Source organism: Gossypium hirsutum, chromosome A11, assembly GCF_007990345.1.
Source record: "Gossypium hirsutum isolate 1008001.06 chromosome A11, Gossypium_hirsutum_v2.1, whole genome shotgun sequence".
In the NCBI taxonomy this organism is placed as follows: domain Eukaryota; kingdom Viridiplantae; phylum Streptophyta; class Magnoliopsida; order Malvales; family Malvaceae; genus Gossypium; species Gossypium hirsutum.
In genome coordinates, this window is record NC_053434.1 from 107,007,158 (window position 1) to 107,027,708 (window position 20,551).

Genomic DNA, 20,551 nt, shown 5'->3' on the forward strand with positions numbered 1-20,551 from the left:
CTAGCCGCTCCAAGGCATCGGTTCTTCCTCCATCCTTGAGGTACCTACACGCTATCTTGGACCACACTTTGACAGTGAGACGAGAGAGCACCGGCGTAGTCAACACTCGTGACACCTATTTTCTATGGTGTATGTCAAATGGGCACGTCTTCGACCTCGCCTATTTAATTGCCTTTTCAATTCGTCATCAGACGGAACGGCATAAGAATGGGGCCATCTTCATTAGCCCCTATATGGCTCAATTGGCTCGACACTTCGGGCTCCTCAACACAGCGGCACAAGCATCCTCCCTCACTCTTATTGGCCAGATGTCCCCACAAGGCATCTCGAGCATGTTACACATGATGATGATAAAAAACAAAGTGGAATCATCCACCTCAGTACCGTCTCTCCCGATCAGCTGAGGAGGAGGATCCCAAGGACATTACTGAAGATGTCCCTCCATGACATGAAGACCCACCGTCTTAGCCACCACCCATCCATTGTCCAATTCATACGGCGGCTTCATACTCTGACATTTTTTAGTGCCTTACTAGATTTGAGCAGTAGTGTTTTCAGCGCTTCGACCACATTGATGCTACTCTACATCAGATCTGTTAGTACCTCCACATCTCATTGCCGCCACCACCTCGAGAACCATCCGACGATGATGATGTTTAAAGACTTTTTATTTTTTATTTTATTTTTATCTTTATTTATTTCTTTAAAGTACTTTTTATTTTATTTCCTTTCAATACTATTTTATTTTTAGGTTTTATAAACAATTTATAATTTTTGTTATTTCATTACAAGTAATTATTCTTCTTTATATTCCCTAAAAAGTTCCTGATTCTATCACAGTTAAAAAGAGCTTCGAAGCTCACTATTACTTAGGAACTTGAAACTCCACTGGAAAAGGTTCTCCACGACTGCCATGCCCTGCTCGACCACGACTATAGCTACACGAGATATAATTTTCTTTTGGTGCAGCACTTGTGGAACTTGACCTCTGCCACCACCGGAGTATTCTCCTCCACTCTCCATAACTCTAAACCAAGGATTTCATCCATTTCATTCAGGAAGTTTCACTTCTCTCCCTGTATCTTTTGATATTATCTTTATATCACTATTATATATCTTTGTACATTGAGGACAATGTACATCTTAAGTTGTGGGGGGGTTATTCATTTCATTATCAGAAAAATCTCTGAATTTTGTCTTATTCTTAAGTAATTCACTCATATCATTATTAGAATGAATTTTGATTAAATTATGATTTTTATTGATATGTCTCGAATTAAAACATAGGCATTCATGCATTGATTGTTTAAACTTTAAGACATTAGAGAATCAAGCATGATAAGTTGATTTTTGAGAATTAAATGTTTTAGGTTGTTTCCCCAATTTTAGGTATTATCTTGAATTGAAATTCATAAGTTTAAACATCAAAAAGCCGTAATTTTTGTGAGATGTTGAGCCTTTAGAGCATTTATTATTCCTTTCATGCTCACTCTTATTGTTGCTTTGAGTGCGTCAATATTGAATCGTTATTCTAGAACTTGCTTGATTATGCATGTCAAGACCACACCATTTGATTTGATATGTCAAAATGATAAAGGCACCTAGGTTTAACCCACTCATTCCATAAAAGCCTACCTTCACAATTAACCCTTAGTGAAACCCCTTGAGCCTAACAACCTATTCATTAATTTACCCTCAATACTAACCCATAACATTATTGTTGAAATTCCCTTAATTAATTTTATCCCTATTTTTGTCGAGATTTGATTTGAATAAATTGCTTAGCTATGTTTTATCTTGATAGTTAGTCTATGATATTTGACTTGTTCTTAATTAAAAAAAAACAATACATACATATTTATATATTAGTAGTAATTCGTTATTTTTTAGCTTAAGTGTTTAATTCTATATTCTGAGAAGAAGCTCACTTGTACTCAATTGATGATTAAATATTTTTTAGTTAGGTAATTTTTCAATTCAATCTCGATTCTAACCTTTTCTTTCAACTTGTGACCACACCCCCTAACCGAAGCCACGTTACAACCCTTTAAAGACCTTTTGATTGATGTATCATCTTAATATATAGTGGTGGAGATTTGATTTTCATTCAAGCCTATGGTAATAACTTTTCATATTGGCTGTTGAGTGCTAAATTTCCTGTCCTTAAACACCTCGAGTGATTTGAGTGAATCTTTGGTGAGGATGTTAAACTCTGTGGTATTTTGAATCAAAGGTAATTACTTAGATGAGGAGGGACACCTATGTTTTCGTGCTAAAATGCCCAACTTGGAATGCTTGAAACTTTGATATTCTTCTAGTTGAATTTTAAATATATGATTACTTATGGATTAGTTTGAGATATTATAAATAGGAATTGTAAGTTGAGAAGAATTTATTTCGATTGTGAGTTGAGGATTATGCTTGAGGACAAGCAAACGCTTAAGTGTAGGGGTATTTGATAAACAATAATTTCATACATATTTTTATCCCATGCTTATCACGTTTATGATTGATTTCTCCTTATATTTGGTGAATTCGATGCTTCTAATCCTTTAATTTCATGTTTTATACTCTGGAAAGCATAGGAGAGTAAAAAGAGCGAGAAATGGGCCAAAAAACGGAGAAAACGGACCTACATAGGAAAACAACACGGCCTAGGCTTCCTCACACGGGTAGACTACACGCCCGTGCCTATTTAACAGCCTTGACCACAACTTGAAGCTATCGTACATGAGCGTGTCACACGGGCGTGTCCCTGTCGAGCCCAAGTTTAGTTCTATTCAGAAAATGTCACTTTTGAGGGTTTGGAGGCATTCTAAAGGCTATATAAACACCCTAGAGGAGGATTAAAGGAGACACGCAGAGTAGGAAGAAATGAATTACTCGAAGAAAGCCGATTGATCCATCTTAGAAGCCAGATTCACATTCAAGACAGAAGATCTCCCTTCAATTTCCCTCAGGAGTTTTTGAGTTTTCTTTATGTTTTGTATTCATTATTCTTTTGAGATGTTTTCCTTTACAATTATGAGCTAAACCCCCTAAATACCTAATGGGAATGAAACCTAGGACGAATCTTGTTATTATTTTCTGAATTGTATGATAAATATTTGACTTGTTCTTAATTATGTGTTCTTAATTCTTGCTTCAATATTTCAGGATATTGTTTCAAGTTTATGCGCTTATTCAGAGGAGCAAAAGTCCCTGTCTAAGAGTAACTTTGTCATAATTAAGCGAAGTTGATTGCACGCCTAGACATAGGGTGACAAGATTTTGCCGATTAGGGTGAAACCTAATAAGAGGATCCATAGATCGAGTTAATGCGACACTAGGGAGTTAATTAGAAAGAGATTTCAATTAATCAACCTAGGGTTAGACGTTGTTAGTCTCGAGAGAGATAATAATATAACTTAGGGATTTCTACGGAACAAGTCGAATGAATAAATCGTCCGGTTCAAAGTCAAATAATAAGTGAAGTCTAGGTGAATTTTTCCTTCGATATTGTCTTAATCAATCAGTTTTTCCCAAAAGTATTTTCCTCAAATTTTCTCTCTGTGCACCATTGATTTAGTTAATTAAGTTTAGATAAATAAATCCCTTAATTTTTAGGCTAGATAATAAAAAGAAAGTAATTACTAGTACTTTTAGTTCCTTTGGGTTCGACAATCCGGTCTTGCTAAAGCTATACTACTGTTCGATAGGTACATTTGCATTTATCGTGATAATAGTTAGTTTCAAGAACGATTAATTATAAATATTTAAAACCTGTTGCGAATATCCGTATCACCCACATGGCCTGATACATAGGCGTGTCTCTTGACCGTGTGAGCCACACCGCCTGACCTCACGGGTGTGTGTCCCCTACACCTTTGAAAAGTTTTAATATTTTCTAAAAAATTCTTTGAGCACCCGGTTTAGTCTTGACTTGTTTCTAATGTGTATTTTGGGCATCGAGGGCTCACATAAGGTACATTATGCTTGATTTTGATTGGTTTATGATATGAATATTATATAATATGAAATATTATATAATATGAAATGTCTATTTATTTGTTCTGTAAATTCCAGTAATGCTTTGTAACCCTGTTCTTAGGGGTGTGCAAAATTCGGGTAAAACCGAAAAAATTTGGTTAACCGATCGAATTCAGTTAATCGGTCGGTTAACCGAATTAATTCAGTTGGGGGTCGGTTAATTTTTTTTTGAGTTTTCGGCTAACGGTTAATTCGGTTCGAAACCGGTAGGTTAACCGAAAAAATTCGGTTAACCAAAAACAATAATAAAAAAATTATAATATATAAATAGCCCACTATTCACTCAAATCCAATCCAACATAAACCCAAATACCCAATCTAATATATATTAACCCAAGTACCCAACCTAACCCAATTACCCAACCCAATCAGAAAAATTACAAATAAATTAATAAATAAAAATAAAAATAAAAACATATAATTTTATACAAATAATTCGATTAATTCTGTTAATTTGGGTAATTCAATTAATTCAGTTAATTCGATTAATTCGGTTAATTTTATACTTATTTTAACCAAAAATTAAAAAAATATATAATTCGGTTAATTCGGTTAACGGATTGAACACCCCTACCTGTTCTCGCGACGGATACTAGTTAGGGGTGTTATAGAAACACTCTGAGAAGTATTCCGAAGTTTGTACCCAAGGGTGGTTGAATTAAACTAAAAATTAATTTTCTACACTAACAGGACTAAATAGTAATAATCTAAAATTATATTATGAAAAATCAAAATAAAAATAATTAATCAAAATAACATAAATTAACTAAAATTAAAGACAACCAATTAACAATCAAAATTAATCCAATAAACTAGGCAAAAGATTAACTCACTTCAGTGTTCCTAATTAACTTTAGAACTCAAGTTTTATCGAGATAACTATTAATTAGTCAACTGTTATCTCTCGGCCTCTAACTAATTAACTAATCAACCGATATATTCTTATCTCTCGACCTCAATTTCTTGATTGGGATAAATTATAATTTACTCTGTAAAGTTATCTCTCGATCTCATTTATTTTAAATTATTTTCTAGGGTCGTCAATCTTAAAGTTTAATCCCACATAATTTAAGTCAACTAACTCAAACTCAAACATTAATTATTCCGTTAATTATTTTCACGCCCGCTCATTAATCCAAAACTAGTATATTTGATGAATATTTTCTTCTTTTTTTTCTTTTCCAATTTCCTACGAAATTCCAAAATAAATGGAAAGTCCATTATGAAGAAACAAAATTTAAAATACACCAAACCCAACATTATTTTGGCAAAAGGCAGCACAATAATGCTATTAGAAGAGTTTTACATTCAATATTTTCCCCTCCAAATTATTATTTACAATTACATTACTACTTAGGTTGGTTTTTGTTTTTGAAAAATGTAAAAAAGTATTTATTAAAATATTTTTTGAAAAATTTTGTTTAAGTTTAACAGTTTATTATTAATATAAAAAGTACTTTTGAAAAATAAAATATTATTTTAGATATAATGTTGTTAAATAAAAATATACATTTAAATAATGTTGAAATTTATTGATATTATGATATTTTAGTAAGAATAAAAAAATAAAAATCTTTATTAATATTTTTATATATGAAATATAAATTTTAAATATTTGTAACCAATTAATATTGATTATTTGTGCCAACAATGTGTTACTTTAGTGGCAAGAGTAATGTGTTGTATGCATGAAAGCTTGGGTTCAATCTCAAACAACTCTATTCCTCACCCCTAATTATAAAAAAAATAAATATTAATTATTTATAAAATTTAATTTGAATATATAATTTTAAAATATAGCCATTACAATTTTAAATATATGTTATGTATTTAAAATAAATTTTAATAGGAAAATAATTGTATACCTAATATAAATATAACATAAAAATTACAAATAGCGCAAAAATATCATTTGGCTCTAAAAATAAATTTTTCAAAAGGAAAAGTTAAAAAGAAAGTGTTTTTGCTTTTGAATTTAAAATCATTTTTGAGAAAATAATGTAACAGCACGAAAGAAAAAAACAAAAAAAAAACAAAGAGGGTAAAACAAAATTAAAGAAAACGTGGAGTTTGAGAAGGATGAAAAATGGGTAGCAAACTTGAAAGAAAGAAAAAGAAAAGAATTAAGTAAAATAAAATAAAATAAAATAAAAGACTAAGTGAAACATGGAAGATGAGGGAAACGTGCCTAATCACCCTACTTTTGGGGATTTGAAACAAATTAAACAAATAAATTTAGATGATAATAGTAAAAGATAAAAACCACCCAATCAACCTTATTCTAAAATTTATCAGACTTCTTACTTAATTAAAACACACCCAAATTTTAATATCCAACAATTCAATCAATAATAATAAAAATATTGACAAATCGCTTACACCGAGATTTGATCATAAAATCTGAGGGTAAGTTAACACCTAACCGCTGAACCAGCAGGCTCATTCTGACATAGAGCCTCATGAAGTTTCGTCTAAAATCGAGAAGTGAAGCGAGGATCTCTATCAAAAATAATCGAGACCAGAACCCCATGAAATCTCACGATCTCCAAAACATATAACTTGGTTAATTCTAAAGTGATTAATCTGTCTCAACAGGAATGAAGTAAGCAAACTTGGTTAAACGATCTATGATAACCTACATAGAATCCTTCTTAGTAGGTGTCAAGGGCAACCCACTAACAAAGCCCATAGCCATATGCTTCCATTTCCATAAAGGAATGTTCACGGGTTGAAGTAAACCCAAAGGCAACTGGTGTTCAACCTTAACTTGCTGGCACGTCAGACATTGAGAAACAAAATCTGTTACCTCTCGTTTCAAACCAGGCCACCAATACAATTCAAAGAGATTCCAATACATCTTATTCCTGTCGGGATGCATAGCATAAGGCTACTATACACCTCCCGTAGAACGGACTGACTCAAACCAGAATCATTAGGTATACAAACCCGTCCTCAGGAACACAGAACCCTATCACGGTTCAGCTCAAAGTCAGACACACCACTATCCTCTACCTGACGGAACCGTGGAATCAAAAAATCATCCTCCAATTGTTTATCCCATATTAACTTGTAACTCGGCTAACAAACTTCCATCATCAAACAAACTTAAGCAAGCAAACATCGCCTTCAAATTAGTCATTGCCCTACGACTAAGAGCATTGGCCACCATACTGACCTTATCGGGATGATACTCAATAGTACAATCATAATTCTTAAGCGACCAAATCCATCTAAGTTGCCTAAGATTCGAGTCTTTTTAGGTAAAGAGATACTTGAGACTCTTATGATCGGTGTAAATGATACACTTCTCACCATATAGATAGTGCCTCCAAATTTTTAAGGCGAATACAACTGCAACCAACTTAAGATGATGCCTAAGATAGCTTCCCTCGTGTGACTTAAGCTGTCGAGACACATAAAGCCACTTTCTTACCGTCTTGTATTAGTGCACAACCCAAACAGATATGAAATGCATCATTGTAAACCACGAATTCCTTACTGAATTTAGGTTGTATCAAAATACGAGCTTGAGTCAAAACAGATTTGAGCTTCTCAAAACTCAATTGTTGCTCAACATTCCAGACAAAGGGGGCATTCTTACGCAACAACTTAGTCAGAGAAGCTATAATAAAAGAGAATCCTTCGAAAAACCTCTGATGATAACCCTCAAGCCCAAGAAAACTGCGGACCTTAGAAACATTCCTAGTCTGTTTCCACTCAAGCATAGCCTCAATTTTCCTAGGATCAACTCGGATCCCTTCCACAGAAACCACATGCCCTAAAAAAGTCACCTACTTCAATCAAAATTCACACTTGCTCAACTTAGCATAGATTTGTTTCTCTCGGAGTATCTAAAGAAATACTCTAAGATATTCATCTTGATCATCTTTGGTCTTAAAGTATACCAGAATGTTGTCGATAAATACCACGATGAACTAATCCAAGTACGACTAGAAAAATCTGTTCATAAGATCCATGAATATTGTCGGAGTATTCGTCAAACCAAAGGGCATGACTAAGAACTTGTAGTACCCATAACGAGTTATAAAACCAATCTTTTAGATATCAATCTCCTTAACCTTAAGCCGATGGTACCCAGAACGGAGATCTATCTTGGAAAACATAGAAGCCTCACAAAATTTATCAAACAAATCGTCGATCCTCGAAAGTGGGTACTTATTCTTCACCATTAACTTATTCAACTGACGGTAGTCGATACACATCCTCATAGTACAGTCATTTTTCTTTAATAATAACACTGGTGCCTCCCACGGAGACAAACTAGGATGAATGAACCCACGATCAAGAAGTTCTTGAAGTTGAGCCTTTAACTCCATAAGTTCCTTCAGTGCTATATGGTAATAAGAGATGGACATCGAAGCTATATCCGGTAAAAGCTCGATACCAAACTCGACTTCCCAATCTAGAGGCAAACTCGGTAACTCTTCAGGAAAAATCTAAAAAATCTTTAACTGTTCGAATGTCCCCAACAGAAGAACCCACAAAAGCTGAATCACTTACAAAAGACAAATACATTTCACATCTTTTTCGAACCAACTTTTTGGCCATAAGAGTGGAGATCACATTGGATAACTAACCCCGAAGCTCGCCGATCATAACTACCTCCACATTATTCTCTGATCTCAGAACTACCTTCTTAATAGCATAATCCAAACTGGCTCGATGCTCCACGAGTCAGTCCATTCCTAGAATTAGATCGAATTTCCCAAATGGTAGCTTTATCAAATTAGCTAGAAACACAACCCCTTGTATCTCCAACGGTACATTCCTATAAAGTCTATTAACCCAAACTAATTGACCCAACTGACTAACTACATTAATCTCTCTAGAAGTGCTCTCAATCAAAATCTTTAAGTTTCCAAAAACAGAACGAGCTACATAGGAATGTGTTGATTTTATATCTATCAATGCAAAATAAGGGGTAGTATGAATAAAGAATGTACTAGTAATAACATCAGCGACGTCTCCATCCTCAGATGCTTAGCAGCATAAACCAACGCAAGCTGCCTCGCCTCAATCTGATTAGCATATCTGCCCGGTACTCTCTGCCCTCTGCCCACACCATTACCACCCTTGGCCAGACCATTACCCTAAGCGGTCATTGAGCTGCCCGTTAAGGTTGAACAAGTCTTGGAGCTGGAATTTGCATCTAATCAGAATGCTGTGGGCAATCCCTGATCCGGTGCTCCATTGACCCACATCGCAGACATGCTCTTAACCTCCTCCAACATTCACTCGAATGGCGTCTACCACAGTCCCCATACGGTTGAGCCACAATAGAGCAACTAGAACTCTAATCCTCAAAGGCCCATCAGATCTGACCCATTTCTTAAGCCTCTGAACAGAATTAGAGGGCTCTAAATCCCTTTTATTCTTACCCCTCTCACGCTTCCTATTTTCACGCTCAACGCACTTAACCTTTTCAGCGATCTTCGCATTGTCCACCAAGACAGTGAATTCCCGCTCCCTCTGTAGAGCTATAAGAACCCTCAAAATATCCCTTAATCCTTTCTCGAAGCAAATACACTTTTTATACTCAGTTGACACCATCCCACAAGCTTAACGACTTAGTCTCAGAAATTTGGCCTCATATTCGACCACAGTCCTATCCCCCTGGGTAAGGTTCATAAACTCACATTTACGAGCATCCATATAACTTGCCCCACATATTTATTCTGGAAGGTGACCTTAAACTGACCCCAAGCAATTCAATCCGGCTGAGTACACTCATCAACCGTTAACCACCACTGATATGCCTCATTGTAAAGTAGAGATATTGCAGCTTTCAATTTCTGCTCAGGAATACAGTTAATTTTATTCATAATTCTCTCTGTGGCCTCCAAGCAATACTCAGCCACAGTTGGGGCTACTCAAATGACGCCCCTAAACAACTCAGCACCATTGGACCGGAGTCATTCAGTTATCGACCCACTGCTCCCAGAACAAGAACAAGGCCCAGCGACCCTCTCCAAAACCATTAGCATGGCTTGGGACAATACGTCGTCCCCAGCCTAGGGACTTTGAGACCCGGTCTTAGTAGTAGGTGTAGTCGGTATCTCACTCCTATCCAAATTGGGCACACTATTCATCGAAGACGACTCAGCTTGAGTCCCTCTACGACGCCTACCGCGCCCATGGGTACCATGTCTACGTGATTCATGAGTGCTCATCGTATTTATAGATTATCTACATTATGAAGTTTTATGTATCAGTTCTAGTATTTATCAACAGATATTTTATGCTTCAAATAATTATAAGAAAAAATTTCAGAAATCTAAAAAATGTTTCAGTCTCTAACTATCTTAATATGATTTTAAGTGTTTTAGAGTTTTCTAAACTAAAGTATTTCTAAGTCAGAAGTACTTACAAGATCAGCGCTGGAAACTCGATATTCCACAAACTTATTTTTTAGATTCATATAGAAATAAACTTTACTCAGAGAAACAGTTTCTACAAATACACTTTTGAACCTAAAATTTCATAGTCCGAGTTTTACAACCTGACTCTGATACCACTAAATATAACACCCCAGACCCGGCCTAGATGTTATGGCCAAATCTGAATGTGTCAACGCAGATCATCTAAAAGTCTATAATTTGTATGTTTAGAAAGAAAAATGTCGTAACTCTTATTACTTAAAAATCTGGTTTATTAGAAACATATCTTACTTAATTGTTTTAGTGAAAATGTTGTTTGTTTATGTTTTCCAAAAATTTATTACCTTGCAGTGGAGTTCTTAATATATTAAAATTTAGAAACCACAGTTTGTTGATTTGAAACCCATTGTTTTGCAGAAAAATGAATCTTGTCATTAAACGTTTAAGCGGTATTTTACTAAAAAATAAAAACAAAAAACAAAATTAAAGTAAAAAATCCAAAACCACCAAAAAAATGTCTAGACAGTTCAAAATTTACAAAACTCTCATTGGGTAAGTATCTAAGTGTTCCCTTGTTCCATAAAAAGGTCACTAAGGATACATATAAAATTGTTTTGGATAGAATTAATTTAAGAGTTAGTGGCTGGATGCGAAACTTTTGTCTATGGCTGGAAAAGTTATTTTGGCCAATTCAGTGTTGTTGGCAATTCCTAGCTACTTCATGCAAACTGCCTTGTTCAGGCTTCGATTTGTATTGAAATTGAAAGAATAGTTAAAGCTTTATTTGGGTTCAATGGGCAATTCAAAGAGGGTAACACTTGTGAAATGGGAGGAATGTTGGAAACCTTTTAACCATGGTGAACTTGGTATGCGGAAACCTAAGGAACATAATGTCATTTTCTCATGAAACTGGGGTTAAAATTTCTGAATAATGAAAATGCTCTATGGGTCCAAGTTATAAGGAATAAGGACTTATTTAGCATTGTTTTTAGTTGAAATTTTTAACTTTGCAAAAACAGTCTTGAAAATGAGAAGTTAAAATTTTTTTAGCTTTTCCTCTACCAAAAGCATTTTTGGTACTTAATTATTTTTTTCACCCCTTCAACAATATGGTACTTTCCCTTTTTTTCTTTGGTATTTAATTACAAATGTGTTAAAATCATTAATTAAAAATAAAAAAAATATTTTTTAAAATAATATAAATGTGTTAATACCTAATCACAAATATTTTATGGCTATATTTAATTATTTAAAATATAGCTTATATATTCTAATTAAATTTTATAAATAATTAATATTTATTGCTTAAAAAAGTTTTAAAATTTATATTTCAAATATTAAAACATTAACAAGTTATAATAAATTATTTTTTATATTCTTACTAAAATATAATAGTATTAACTAATTTGAATATTATTTAAATGCATATTTATTCCTTAATAATACCATATTTAAAATGAACATTTTATTTTTTAAAATTATTTTTTGACAACAATGTTAAACATTCAAAACAATCAAATATATAAAGGTGAGTGGGACTTTACCTCGCAGCATCAAGAAAGCAAATGTTTCGTTCCTGTGGAGGTCTATTGCTAGAACTTGGGACCTTTAAAAGGATGGTATAAGCTGGTCTATTCGGAATGGAAACAACATTTGATTTTGGCAGGATACATGAGTTTCGGAAACTGGTCCTTTGAAGGATCATCACCTATGTATGGAGCATGTTCAGGATGAGGTTTTACTAAGGGATATGACCACCAATGATGGACGTTCGGACTCGAGAAAGTTTGCTGGCTATTTTAACAGTTCTATTATGATGCGCATCGCAGGCATTAGACCACCTAATAGTCTGGATTCAGATGATAGGTGTGTTTGGCGATGGACTACAAATGGAAACTATAAAGTTGCCAATGGTTATAAACACTTGAATCAAGAAAACTGGGGATCAAAGGATCCCAAATGGGAGTATATTTGGAAGTTTCAAGGTCCCAATTTCTTCTCACCAAAAACTGTTAACTAATGTAGAAAGATGCAGAAGGGGGCTTATGGATGATCCATTCTGTAGTATTGGTAGGAGTGGCCTGGAAACTATAAGACACGAAGGGACTGCCAAGTTGCTTCAAGTGTCGCGATGCAAGTCATGCCACGGTGTTTGAAGCAAGAGTTTTTTGCTCTACCTGATGCCAATTGGATCATGGGGAATATTAGAAATCGACAGAGCTGACAAACATGAATCAAGAGTTGCACTTATTCTTCGAGGTAACGTGTTGGCAACTGTGGCTGCAAAGAAACTCATGTACATTCCAACTACAAAACTGTTCCAAGGAAGCTGTCATGTCAAAAAGCATTGCTAAAGAAAGATTCATAACAGATGCCCATAGTGGAAATGCACAAAGGAACCAAATTGAATTGGAGTATGCTGGTCAAAACCTCCTTTGGGATGGGTCAAGCTCAATTGTGATGGTGCGGTCAGAAAATCTATCAATGTAGCCGGAGCTGGTGGCCTTATTAGAGACTCAAACGGAAATTGGATTGCTGGTTTTAGCAGATTTATTGGTTCGAGTATGCCTTTACAGGCTGAATTGTGGGGTATTGCAGATGGGATGAAGCTGGCTTGGGACTTGGGATATTGCAAACTAGTGGTGGAGATTGATTCTTCAATTGCGGTGGATCTGCTGGGGGATGTGAATGCCATCAACAGTCCTCTTAGTATGATTAGGAGTACCAGTGATTTAAGGAATAGACCATGGGAGGTCATCTTTTGCCAGATCTACAGAGAAGCAAATCAGACTGCAGACCACATGGCATCAATTTCCTTCGATGAAGCTATTGGCTTTACAGATTCGACCATCCTCCTTCAAGAATTCAGACGCTGCTAAGGATTGACATAGATGGGCAATCTGCTATTAGAGTTGTCATTGAATTAAAGGCCTCAAACATACTCATCTCACAACTAAAGCCATTAATCTTTACTTGAGAAAATAACAAAACTTAACTGTTTCAAATCAGTCAATATCGTTGTTCGGTTTCGATACTTCAATGTTATTTTATATAAATCATTGTATGGATAGACTTAAATCGGAGTTTATGTGTTATTCAAGAAAAATTATTCACGCAACTCGATTGAGATTATAACGATTCAACTATCATATTATTAAATTTGACATAAATTAATTCTTTTAACTATTTATTTTGTATAAAAAGAAATTTCAACAATTAATATATATACCTTTTTAAATAAATAAAATAGAAATATTAAATTAATTTAAAATTTTACATGTATGAAAAGTATAATTATATTAATAAAATCAACGGATGGGTTTTTATATTATATTAATCATACATAAATATATGGGAGAGAGTATAAAACCCCTTAAGTGAATATGAAGGGGAAAGATCCGCATGTAAAACTATTTATACTATTAATATATATTTTAACAATCCAACTGTTATATTGCATGTTCCATTCATATAAATCATGCATGCCAAATTTTAACGTAAATTAAATTTTTCTAACAATTTATTTTATGTAGAAAAACTATTAATAGTTCAATAAATATTAATATATATATACATTTTTATATCGATATAATAGATATATCAAATTTGTTTGAAAATTTAAATACATAACAAGTATAATTATATTAAAAAAATTAAATAGTTGAATAGTTAAAAAATTAATCATATAAAATATTATAAAAAATATAAATTTATTTTATTTTACTCCAATATAAATAGATCTTGCTTCTCATATATTAAATTAACCAAACCAAAATGCTTTTAATTCACATGTTCAACGGATACAAAGAAATTTTGAGGTACCACAGCTCAGAGAGAAAGGACATATTTATACATATATATTATATAATTTATTTTTAATAATTTTTATATGAGTGAAAAAAAAATCTTTTTAAAAAAATATATTTTTAAATTATCTTTAAATTTGAAAAAGCAACATTGTTTTAAAGTAATTGTCGAAGTTTTTCTGCTTTAAGATTTAAGTTTCAAAGTTAAATATTAGAATTTAAAATAAAGATTTTAAATATTTTATCATACCCTATGCATATCAAAATTTCGTATTTAAAATAATATATAATAAATAATAAAATATATGGTTTGAAATTAATTGATACTGTTGGGGATAAATCTGATTAAGCAACAGACAAGTAAAATAACGAAGAAATCGAAAAGATCAAATACAAATATTTTATGTGAAAAAACTCCTCAAAAAAGGATAAAAAATCATTGGAAAAAATGATTTCACTAAAACGGTAAAAACGAAGAGTACAAAAGATGAAGATAAAACTAAACCTGAAAACCCGAAATAAGAACCCTCAAATAGTAAATACAAAATTCTCTGAAAGCTTGTAAAAGATAATACCTAAATATGTTATGAGTTATTTTTCTAGGGTGAAAAATGACATATTTATGGTCTAAATTTGTAGGTCAAATAATATTAAATATATACAAATCAAAGTTTAAGTGTGAAACTAAAAACAGAATTTAAGTGGGAAACTAAAAAATATGTTTAACTGGGAGAGAAAAAATGCGCAAAATACGAGGTATAACTTCACAAATACTAACACATTAAATATGTATGATAGTAAAATAATAAAAAAAGATTAAATTTCAAGTAAAATGGGATTTAAACATATGGATACATCATATTAAGAATACTAAATGAATACAATTATTTAATATGGTGTTATCATCAATCCTAAGTTGATGTCAAGTTAAGTTGTGATAGTATCTTAAATAATAGTTTAGATATACAACTGATGTGGGTAATAAAGTCTGCATAATAAAATTAAGATATATAAATAATTCAACATAAAACTTTGATTGAATGATAAATTTAAAGTTTTACGTATTGATGTGGTTTCAAATCTCACCATAAGTTTTTTTTTTTAGATAAAAAGACTAAATACTCTCGAATAATATAACTTATTTTAAACACGAAAGGATATTTTTATAATTTTACTAACCGAATAGGTCACGGTTGACTCAAAACACTAACTTAATTAGTGACTTAAATAATAGTAAGTATAGATATACAATTGTTGGAGGTAATAAAGTGCGAATAATAAAATTAAAATGCATAAATAATTTTAAAATAAAACTTTTATGGTAAATTTAAGGTTTTACACATTGGTGGGCTTAAATCCCACCATAAGTTTTTTTTTTAAATAAAAAGATTAAAATACCCTTGAACAATATAATTTATTTTAAATATGAAAAGATATTTTTGTAATTTTATTAATTGAGTTGGTGTCTGATTGACTCGTGATACCAACTTAGTTAAAGGCTTAGATAATAGTATAGATATAAAATATTAAACGATATAAATACCCTTATAATAATATTTTCTGTTTGTTAAAAAAATTATGTTTTAAACTTTTCCTAGTTTGTTGATATCCGATTGATTCATAACACTAACTCGATGAAAAGTTGTGTATCTTCAAATACCTTTCTATTTTTTTCACAATTTGTTTTTGTTTAATGTTGCGAATCCCAATTAAAATTAAGAAAGAAAACAATCAAATTGAGAAATCAAATCCAATTGATAATTTGGTTCGAGTTTTTTATAGTTCAATTTGACTTCGATTAGATGAATGTCATTGAACTACATCAATTCAATTCAATTCAATTTCGATTTATTCCATTAAAAACCGAAATACAAAAAAAACATTTAAAAATTTCAAAAAATAAAGACCAATATTTTTTTTAACATATAACCAAATATATAAACCCATTTAAAATCAAAACAAAACTTGTTGCCCCAAAATTCTAAATAACCGGTCTCTTATGTCTAATAATTTAAATTCGATTCAAAAATTAAAAAAAATACCTGATTAAAAAATAAAAAAAAATCTAACCAAACTGACTCACCCTAATCCCAATATAGTAAAAGGTCGTTGGATTTGAAAAAAAAAAGCAAAGGACAAGATTTATTAAGTTGCTTTTATTATGTTTAATATGTAAAACATTGGGGGCCAGCCAAGGCATGGCAACCCACATATAGTTGATCCAATTCATATGGTTGTTTGCCTAAACTCCAAAGATGTTCCTTCTGAACAAAACTTTACGACTGGTTTCTCTCGAATGAACCCAAAAACTAGAATTATTTCTCACCCAATTTCATTAATTTTATAAAATTATAACCATTTTGATTAAAATGCTCTTAATTTTTTAATGAAGTGGAGAAATGTATTAATCCTAAATTTCAAATAAATTAACTAATTAAAACATAAATAAAAAAATATTAAATTAATCGTTTAAATTTAAGCATCTTTCTACCTTATAGCATTAAATTTATCAACAAGTGATTAAATAAAATAGTAAGACACATTACACTCTCACAAGAAGAACGTAGATTCAAAACTTAAAGATAATATTATTGAGAAAGACAAACACAGATTCCATATACATATCATTGATGTTGCCCCAAAATTGGTGAGAATCAATATTAACCTTTTATTAAAGGAATCTTTTAAAAATGGAAAGAACAAAACCAAATTTTACAAATCCCTAGTTTCATGTCGGATATATCTTAAAAGGAATATGCTTTTTATTTTTCCAACCAAATCCAGCATTTAAGCTAATTCAATTGTTAGTTACTTGATAATTTATTTATTTTCTAAAATAATTTGAAAATTAATTAAAAAATAGTTATAATTGAAATCTTAAATGCTGCCGGCCGTTTGCACATGGCGTTGCCCTTAACCTTATCACTTCGTTCATGGATCTTGTTTGTGTGTCTCCTAAACCAATTACAATAAAACATTATAAAATTCATCAAAACCGATCATTAAATTAAATATTACATGCACAGAATCTTTTCTTACAATATAACATTAACAAGAAAAGAAATCACATGCATAACTAATCAAAAACATTATTAATAATTTTTAGGTTATTAATTCTTACACAACCCACAGAAGAAATTAAAACCAAGTCTTGTAAATATTTTTCGTATAGATTTCTTGTCTCTTAATAATTTCTTCTCTTTTTTTCTTCATGCTGATGAACACATTCAAACTCCCTGCTCGATCCCTTTCGAACCGGTTTGCTGCTCTCTTTTCTTTTTATCTTACTAACACTTGATTCTTAACTCAGATTGTTGTTTTGTAATGAAGCTAGCATCAGCTTCTGTTCTTGCATTTCTCCACTGCTCTTGGAGCTGCCAGTGCCATGAAAAATTATCCCCATAAGCTTCTATATATTCAAATAAAATTAGTCTACATAGAACTAATAGTTACTAACCAAGTCCAATGGCTTCTGATCCTTTCATGATTCGTAAACGCTTGCATGAATCGACAAACATTCTACAAAATTTAGTTAAAAAATTTGAGTTAATTTTAAATCATAAAATTAATTAGTATAAATAACTGTAAAAAAATTAACTGGAGTTGGAAAATAACTTACTCCCATGGGACATCACCAACAAGCATCCAATCTCCATCTTTGTCTTCATAAGTAGGAACATATTCAGACCCGTTCAAGAGATCTATTAATTTGCTTTCATTCATGAAATCTTTCATTCCTTGTGAACCCCCACAGTTACCAATAGTGAAGGAGCTAAACATTTTGCCTAAGGCATCCGATAGTTCTTGGTAACTCTTGTATAATTTCAAGTCCACCTTGCGTAGATAGGGTGCACCATCCATGCTGACCTTAACAAACGCCGCCGGTAAGGCGGTGTTAATGGTGTTTCCACTGCCGGTTTTCTCACCCTTGTTGTCGGAGCTGTTCTTCTGAACGGTCATGATGTTTTTCCGAAAGGACCTGACCGGTGGCCATCCTACTACTTGTGCCCTAAAATCCAAGTATTCAAATTTACCATAAAAAAACTAGCAAAAAAACAAAAAAAATATTGTCAACTATTGACGTCTACCAAAAGTTTGGTAGCTTAGCTGTGGACTATCTTAGCCATTTTCAAGTTAAAACTTTTGAATTATTGTTTGGTTGCTGGGAAAAGTAATAAAGATTCCACATGTTTTGTTTTCCCTCTTTTTCCCGACAAACAACTAAAGCCACCAAATATCCCACTAAAAATTGTTTCTACGCTTTACATGGCCAAGATTCAATCAAGACTCATCTTCTAGTACCATTCAAACTAATATCCAACAGTTAATCTCAGTAACAGAAAGAGCTTTTTAGCGACGAAAACAACTTCCGTCGCCAAAAAAAGAAAGTATTATTTCATTCAAAACTATACTCATGATGCTTGTACATGCTCACTTCTTGTCTCTAAAAAGAAATTAAAAAAATGAAGGAACAAGATCATTAACTAACCAAGAAGCAAGAGAAAGAAAAAGTATAACGGTAGCTTACTTAGCAGGGGGCTTTGCAGTGTTTTTCTCCTTCATCTTCTCAGCTTCATCCACCGATGCTTCCTTTGTTGTTGAAAGGTTAAGCTTCAAATCAACCATATCCGAATACCCTCTTTTCCCATTATTTTTGGCGGTTTCATTATCATTTTCAATGCCTGTGGGTAATCCTAAACGTAACTCCGTCTCTTCGAAATTAATCATGCTATACTTGTCACGCTCTGCATCCATAATGCTAGTCATTGTGTTACTTATACACCAAATTTTACGAACAAAGCTCAAAAACCCGAAAGCAACCCGACTTTAATTTTCTTTCCTGATATCTCTTCACTTGCGTTCTGCTTTTTTTTTTCCCCTTTGTTTCTCTTGAGAATGTGGTTTTGCTAAAGGAAGAGTGTGAAAATGGTAGAGAAGAAGGCCAAAATATGGTTTATGTCAAAAGATAATATACTGTTGCGGAATATTATGGTTGTGGGATTTGGACGGTGACGATTATTCCAAGTGGAGATAGTGTTAATTCAACCGTCCAAGATGTGTCGGGGAAGTGGCGTCATGGATGATGTAATTGTTAGAATGATACAAGAGTTTGTGTTGTTTGCCTCCCTCTTGTCTGCTAGGCTCCACCAATTTACAACCAGTTTATGAAGATGCTATTAACAATGGTGTTTATTATGGTATATATCTCATGTTTTAGGGGCATTACATGCGAATTTCATTTGAATTATATCAGACTTAAAACGGAAGATTCATTTTAACTCGGTTTCTTTTAGCTTTGAGTTATTTGTTGATTGTAAGTTTAGTTTTAATAAATAGAATAATTGGAAGAGTAAAATAGCATAGGTGCGTAATTCGTGTCCCTTGTAGTTTCTTTTGTTCAAAGAGTAAAATCCACTATAAATCAATATAAATAGTGATTTAATTATAACTTCACCAACTGATACAAGGGGAAAATGAATTCCTTTTAAATTTAAAAATTTTAAAATTATATCATCTTAAAAATTATAAAATCATAAATTAATACATTATAAAATCTATATTTGACAGCTCGAAAATTCATAATTTAATTTTAGTCCTCCCTAAAAGAATTTCTAAATTCACCCTAAACCTCACACTCTCAAACTGAAAATGAAAATAATTTATTTACAATCAAATTGCACTTAATGCAAGTTCTTCTAATAAACAAATAAGTGCTCTTTCTAATTCTTACATGAATACATAGACAATTGTAGATTTTGCTCCAATTGGTGTTCTATTTGGCATCAAATAACTAGAGATTTTCAACATTTGAACTTCAATAGAAACAAGATCTCTTTCAAAATAATAAGTAAATTACACTTAAACTCTTCAAATAAAGTTTTTGTTTTACGATATTCAACATAACCAAATCTAATTAATTTATGCTCAAAGCCCTCAAAGACATGTAAGAAAAATAATCACAAGAATTTAGTCAAAATATATCAACACATATGGAAAATTATACAACTGTCCAAATGCAAAGTGAGACGTAATTGATAGTACAACTAAAATGTGCAACTGGAACTAACATTCTCCACTTTTGGCAACTTTTTTACCAAAAACACTACAACAATATCAAGTAAGGTAAATCCAATATTCAAAATGATACTCCCCCTTAGAAACTTAACCAACCAACAACTATAAAACCAAACTATGAAATCAATCATTAATGTATCAGATCATTATAGCATTAAGATAACATCAAAACAACTCTAGTATCCAACCATCCAGAATTAAATACAAACCACATAAGGAGTTCATCATGTTAGAAATGAATAA

General features: G+C 32.3%; 1 protein-coding gene across 1 annotated transcript; it reads right to left on the reverse strand.

Moving 5' to 3' along the window:
- Positions 1-17,218: 17,218 nt before the first annotated feature.
- LOC107889565 (auxin-responsive protein IAA16) lies at positions 17,219-19,388 on the reverse strand. The gene is made up of 4 exons (XM_016814042.2): positions 18,762-19,388; positions 17,853-18,242; positions 17,691-17,752; positions 17,219-17,607 (listed from the first exon to the last, which is right to left on the reverse strand). Exons 1-4 carry the CDS (start codon positions 18,998-19,000, stop codon positions 17,570-17,572), a joined length of 729 nt encoding a protein of 242 aa, XP_016669531.1. The 5' UTR covers positions 19,001-19,388; the 3' UTR covers positions 17,219-17,569.
- Positions 19,389-20,551: the final 1,163 nt, after the last annotated feature.

Excerpts from the sequence above, each read along its gene's own strand:
- LOC107889565 (XM_016814042.2), bottom strand. The coding sequence starts at position 19,000 with ATGACTAGCATTATGGATGCAGAGCGTGACAAGTATAGCATGATTAAT. Across the intron at positions 18,243-18,761 it reads ACTGCAAAGCCCCCTGCTAA|GGCACAAGTAGTAGGATGGC; the intron begins GTAAGCTACCGT and ends CTTGGATTTTAG. Across the intron at positions 17,753-17,852 it reads GTTGGTGATGTCCCATGGGA|AATGTTTGTCGATTCATGCA; the intron begins GTAAGTTATTTT and ends TAAATTTTGTAG.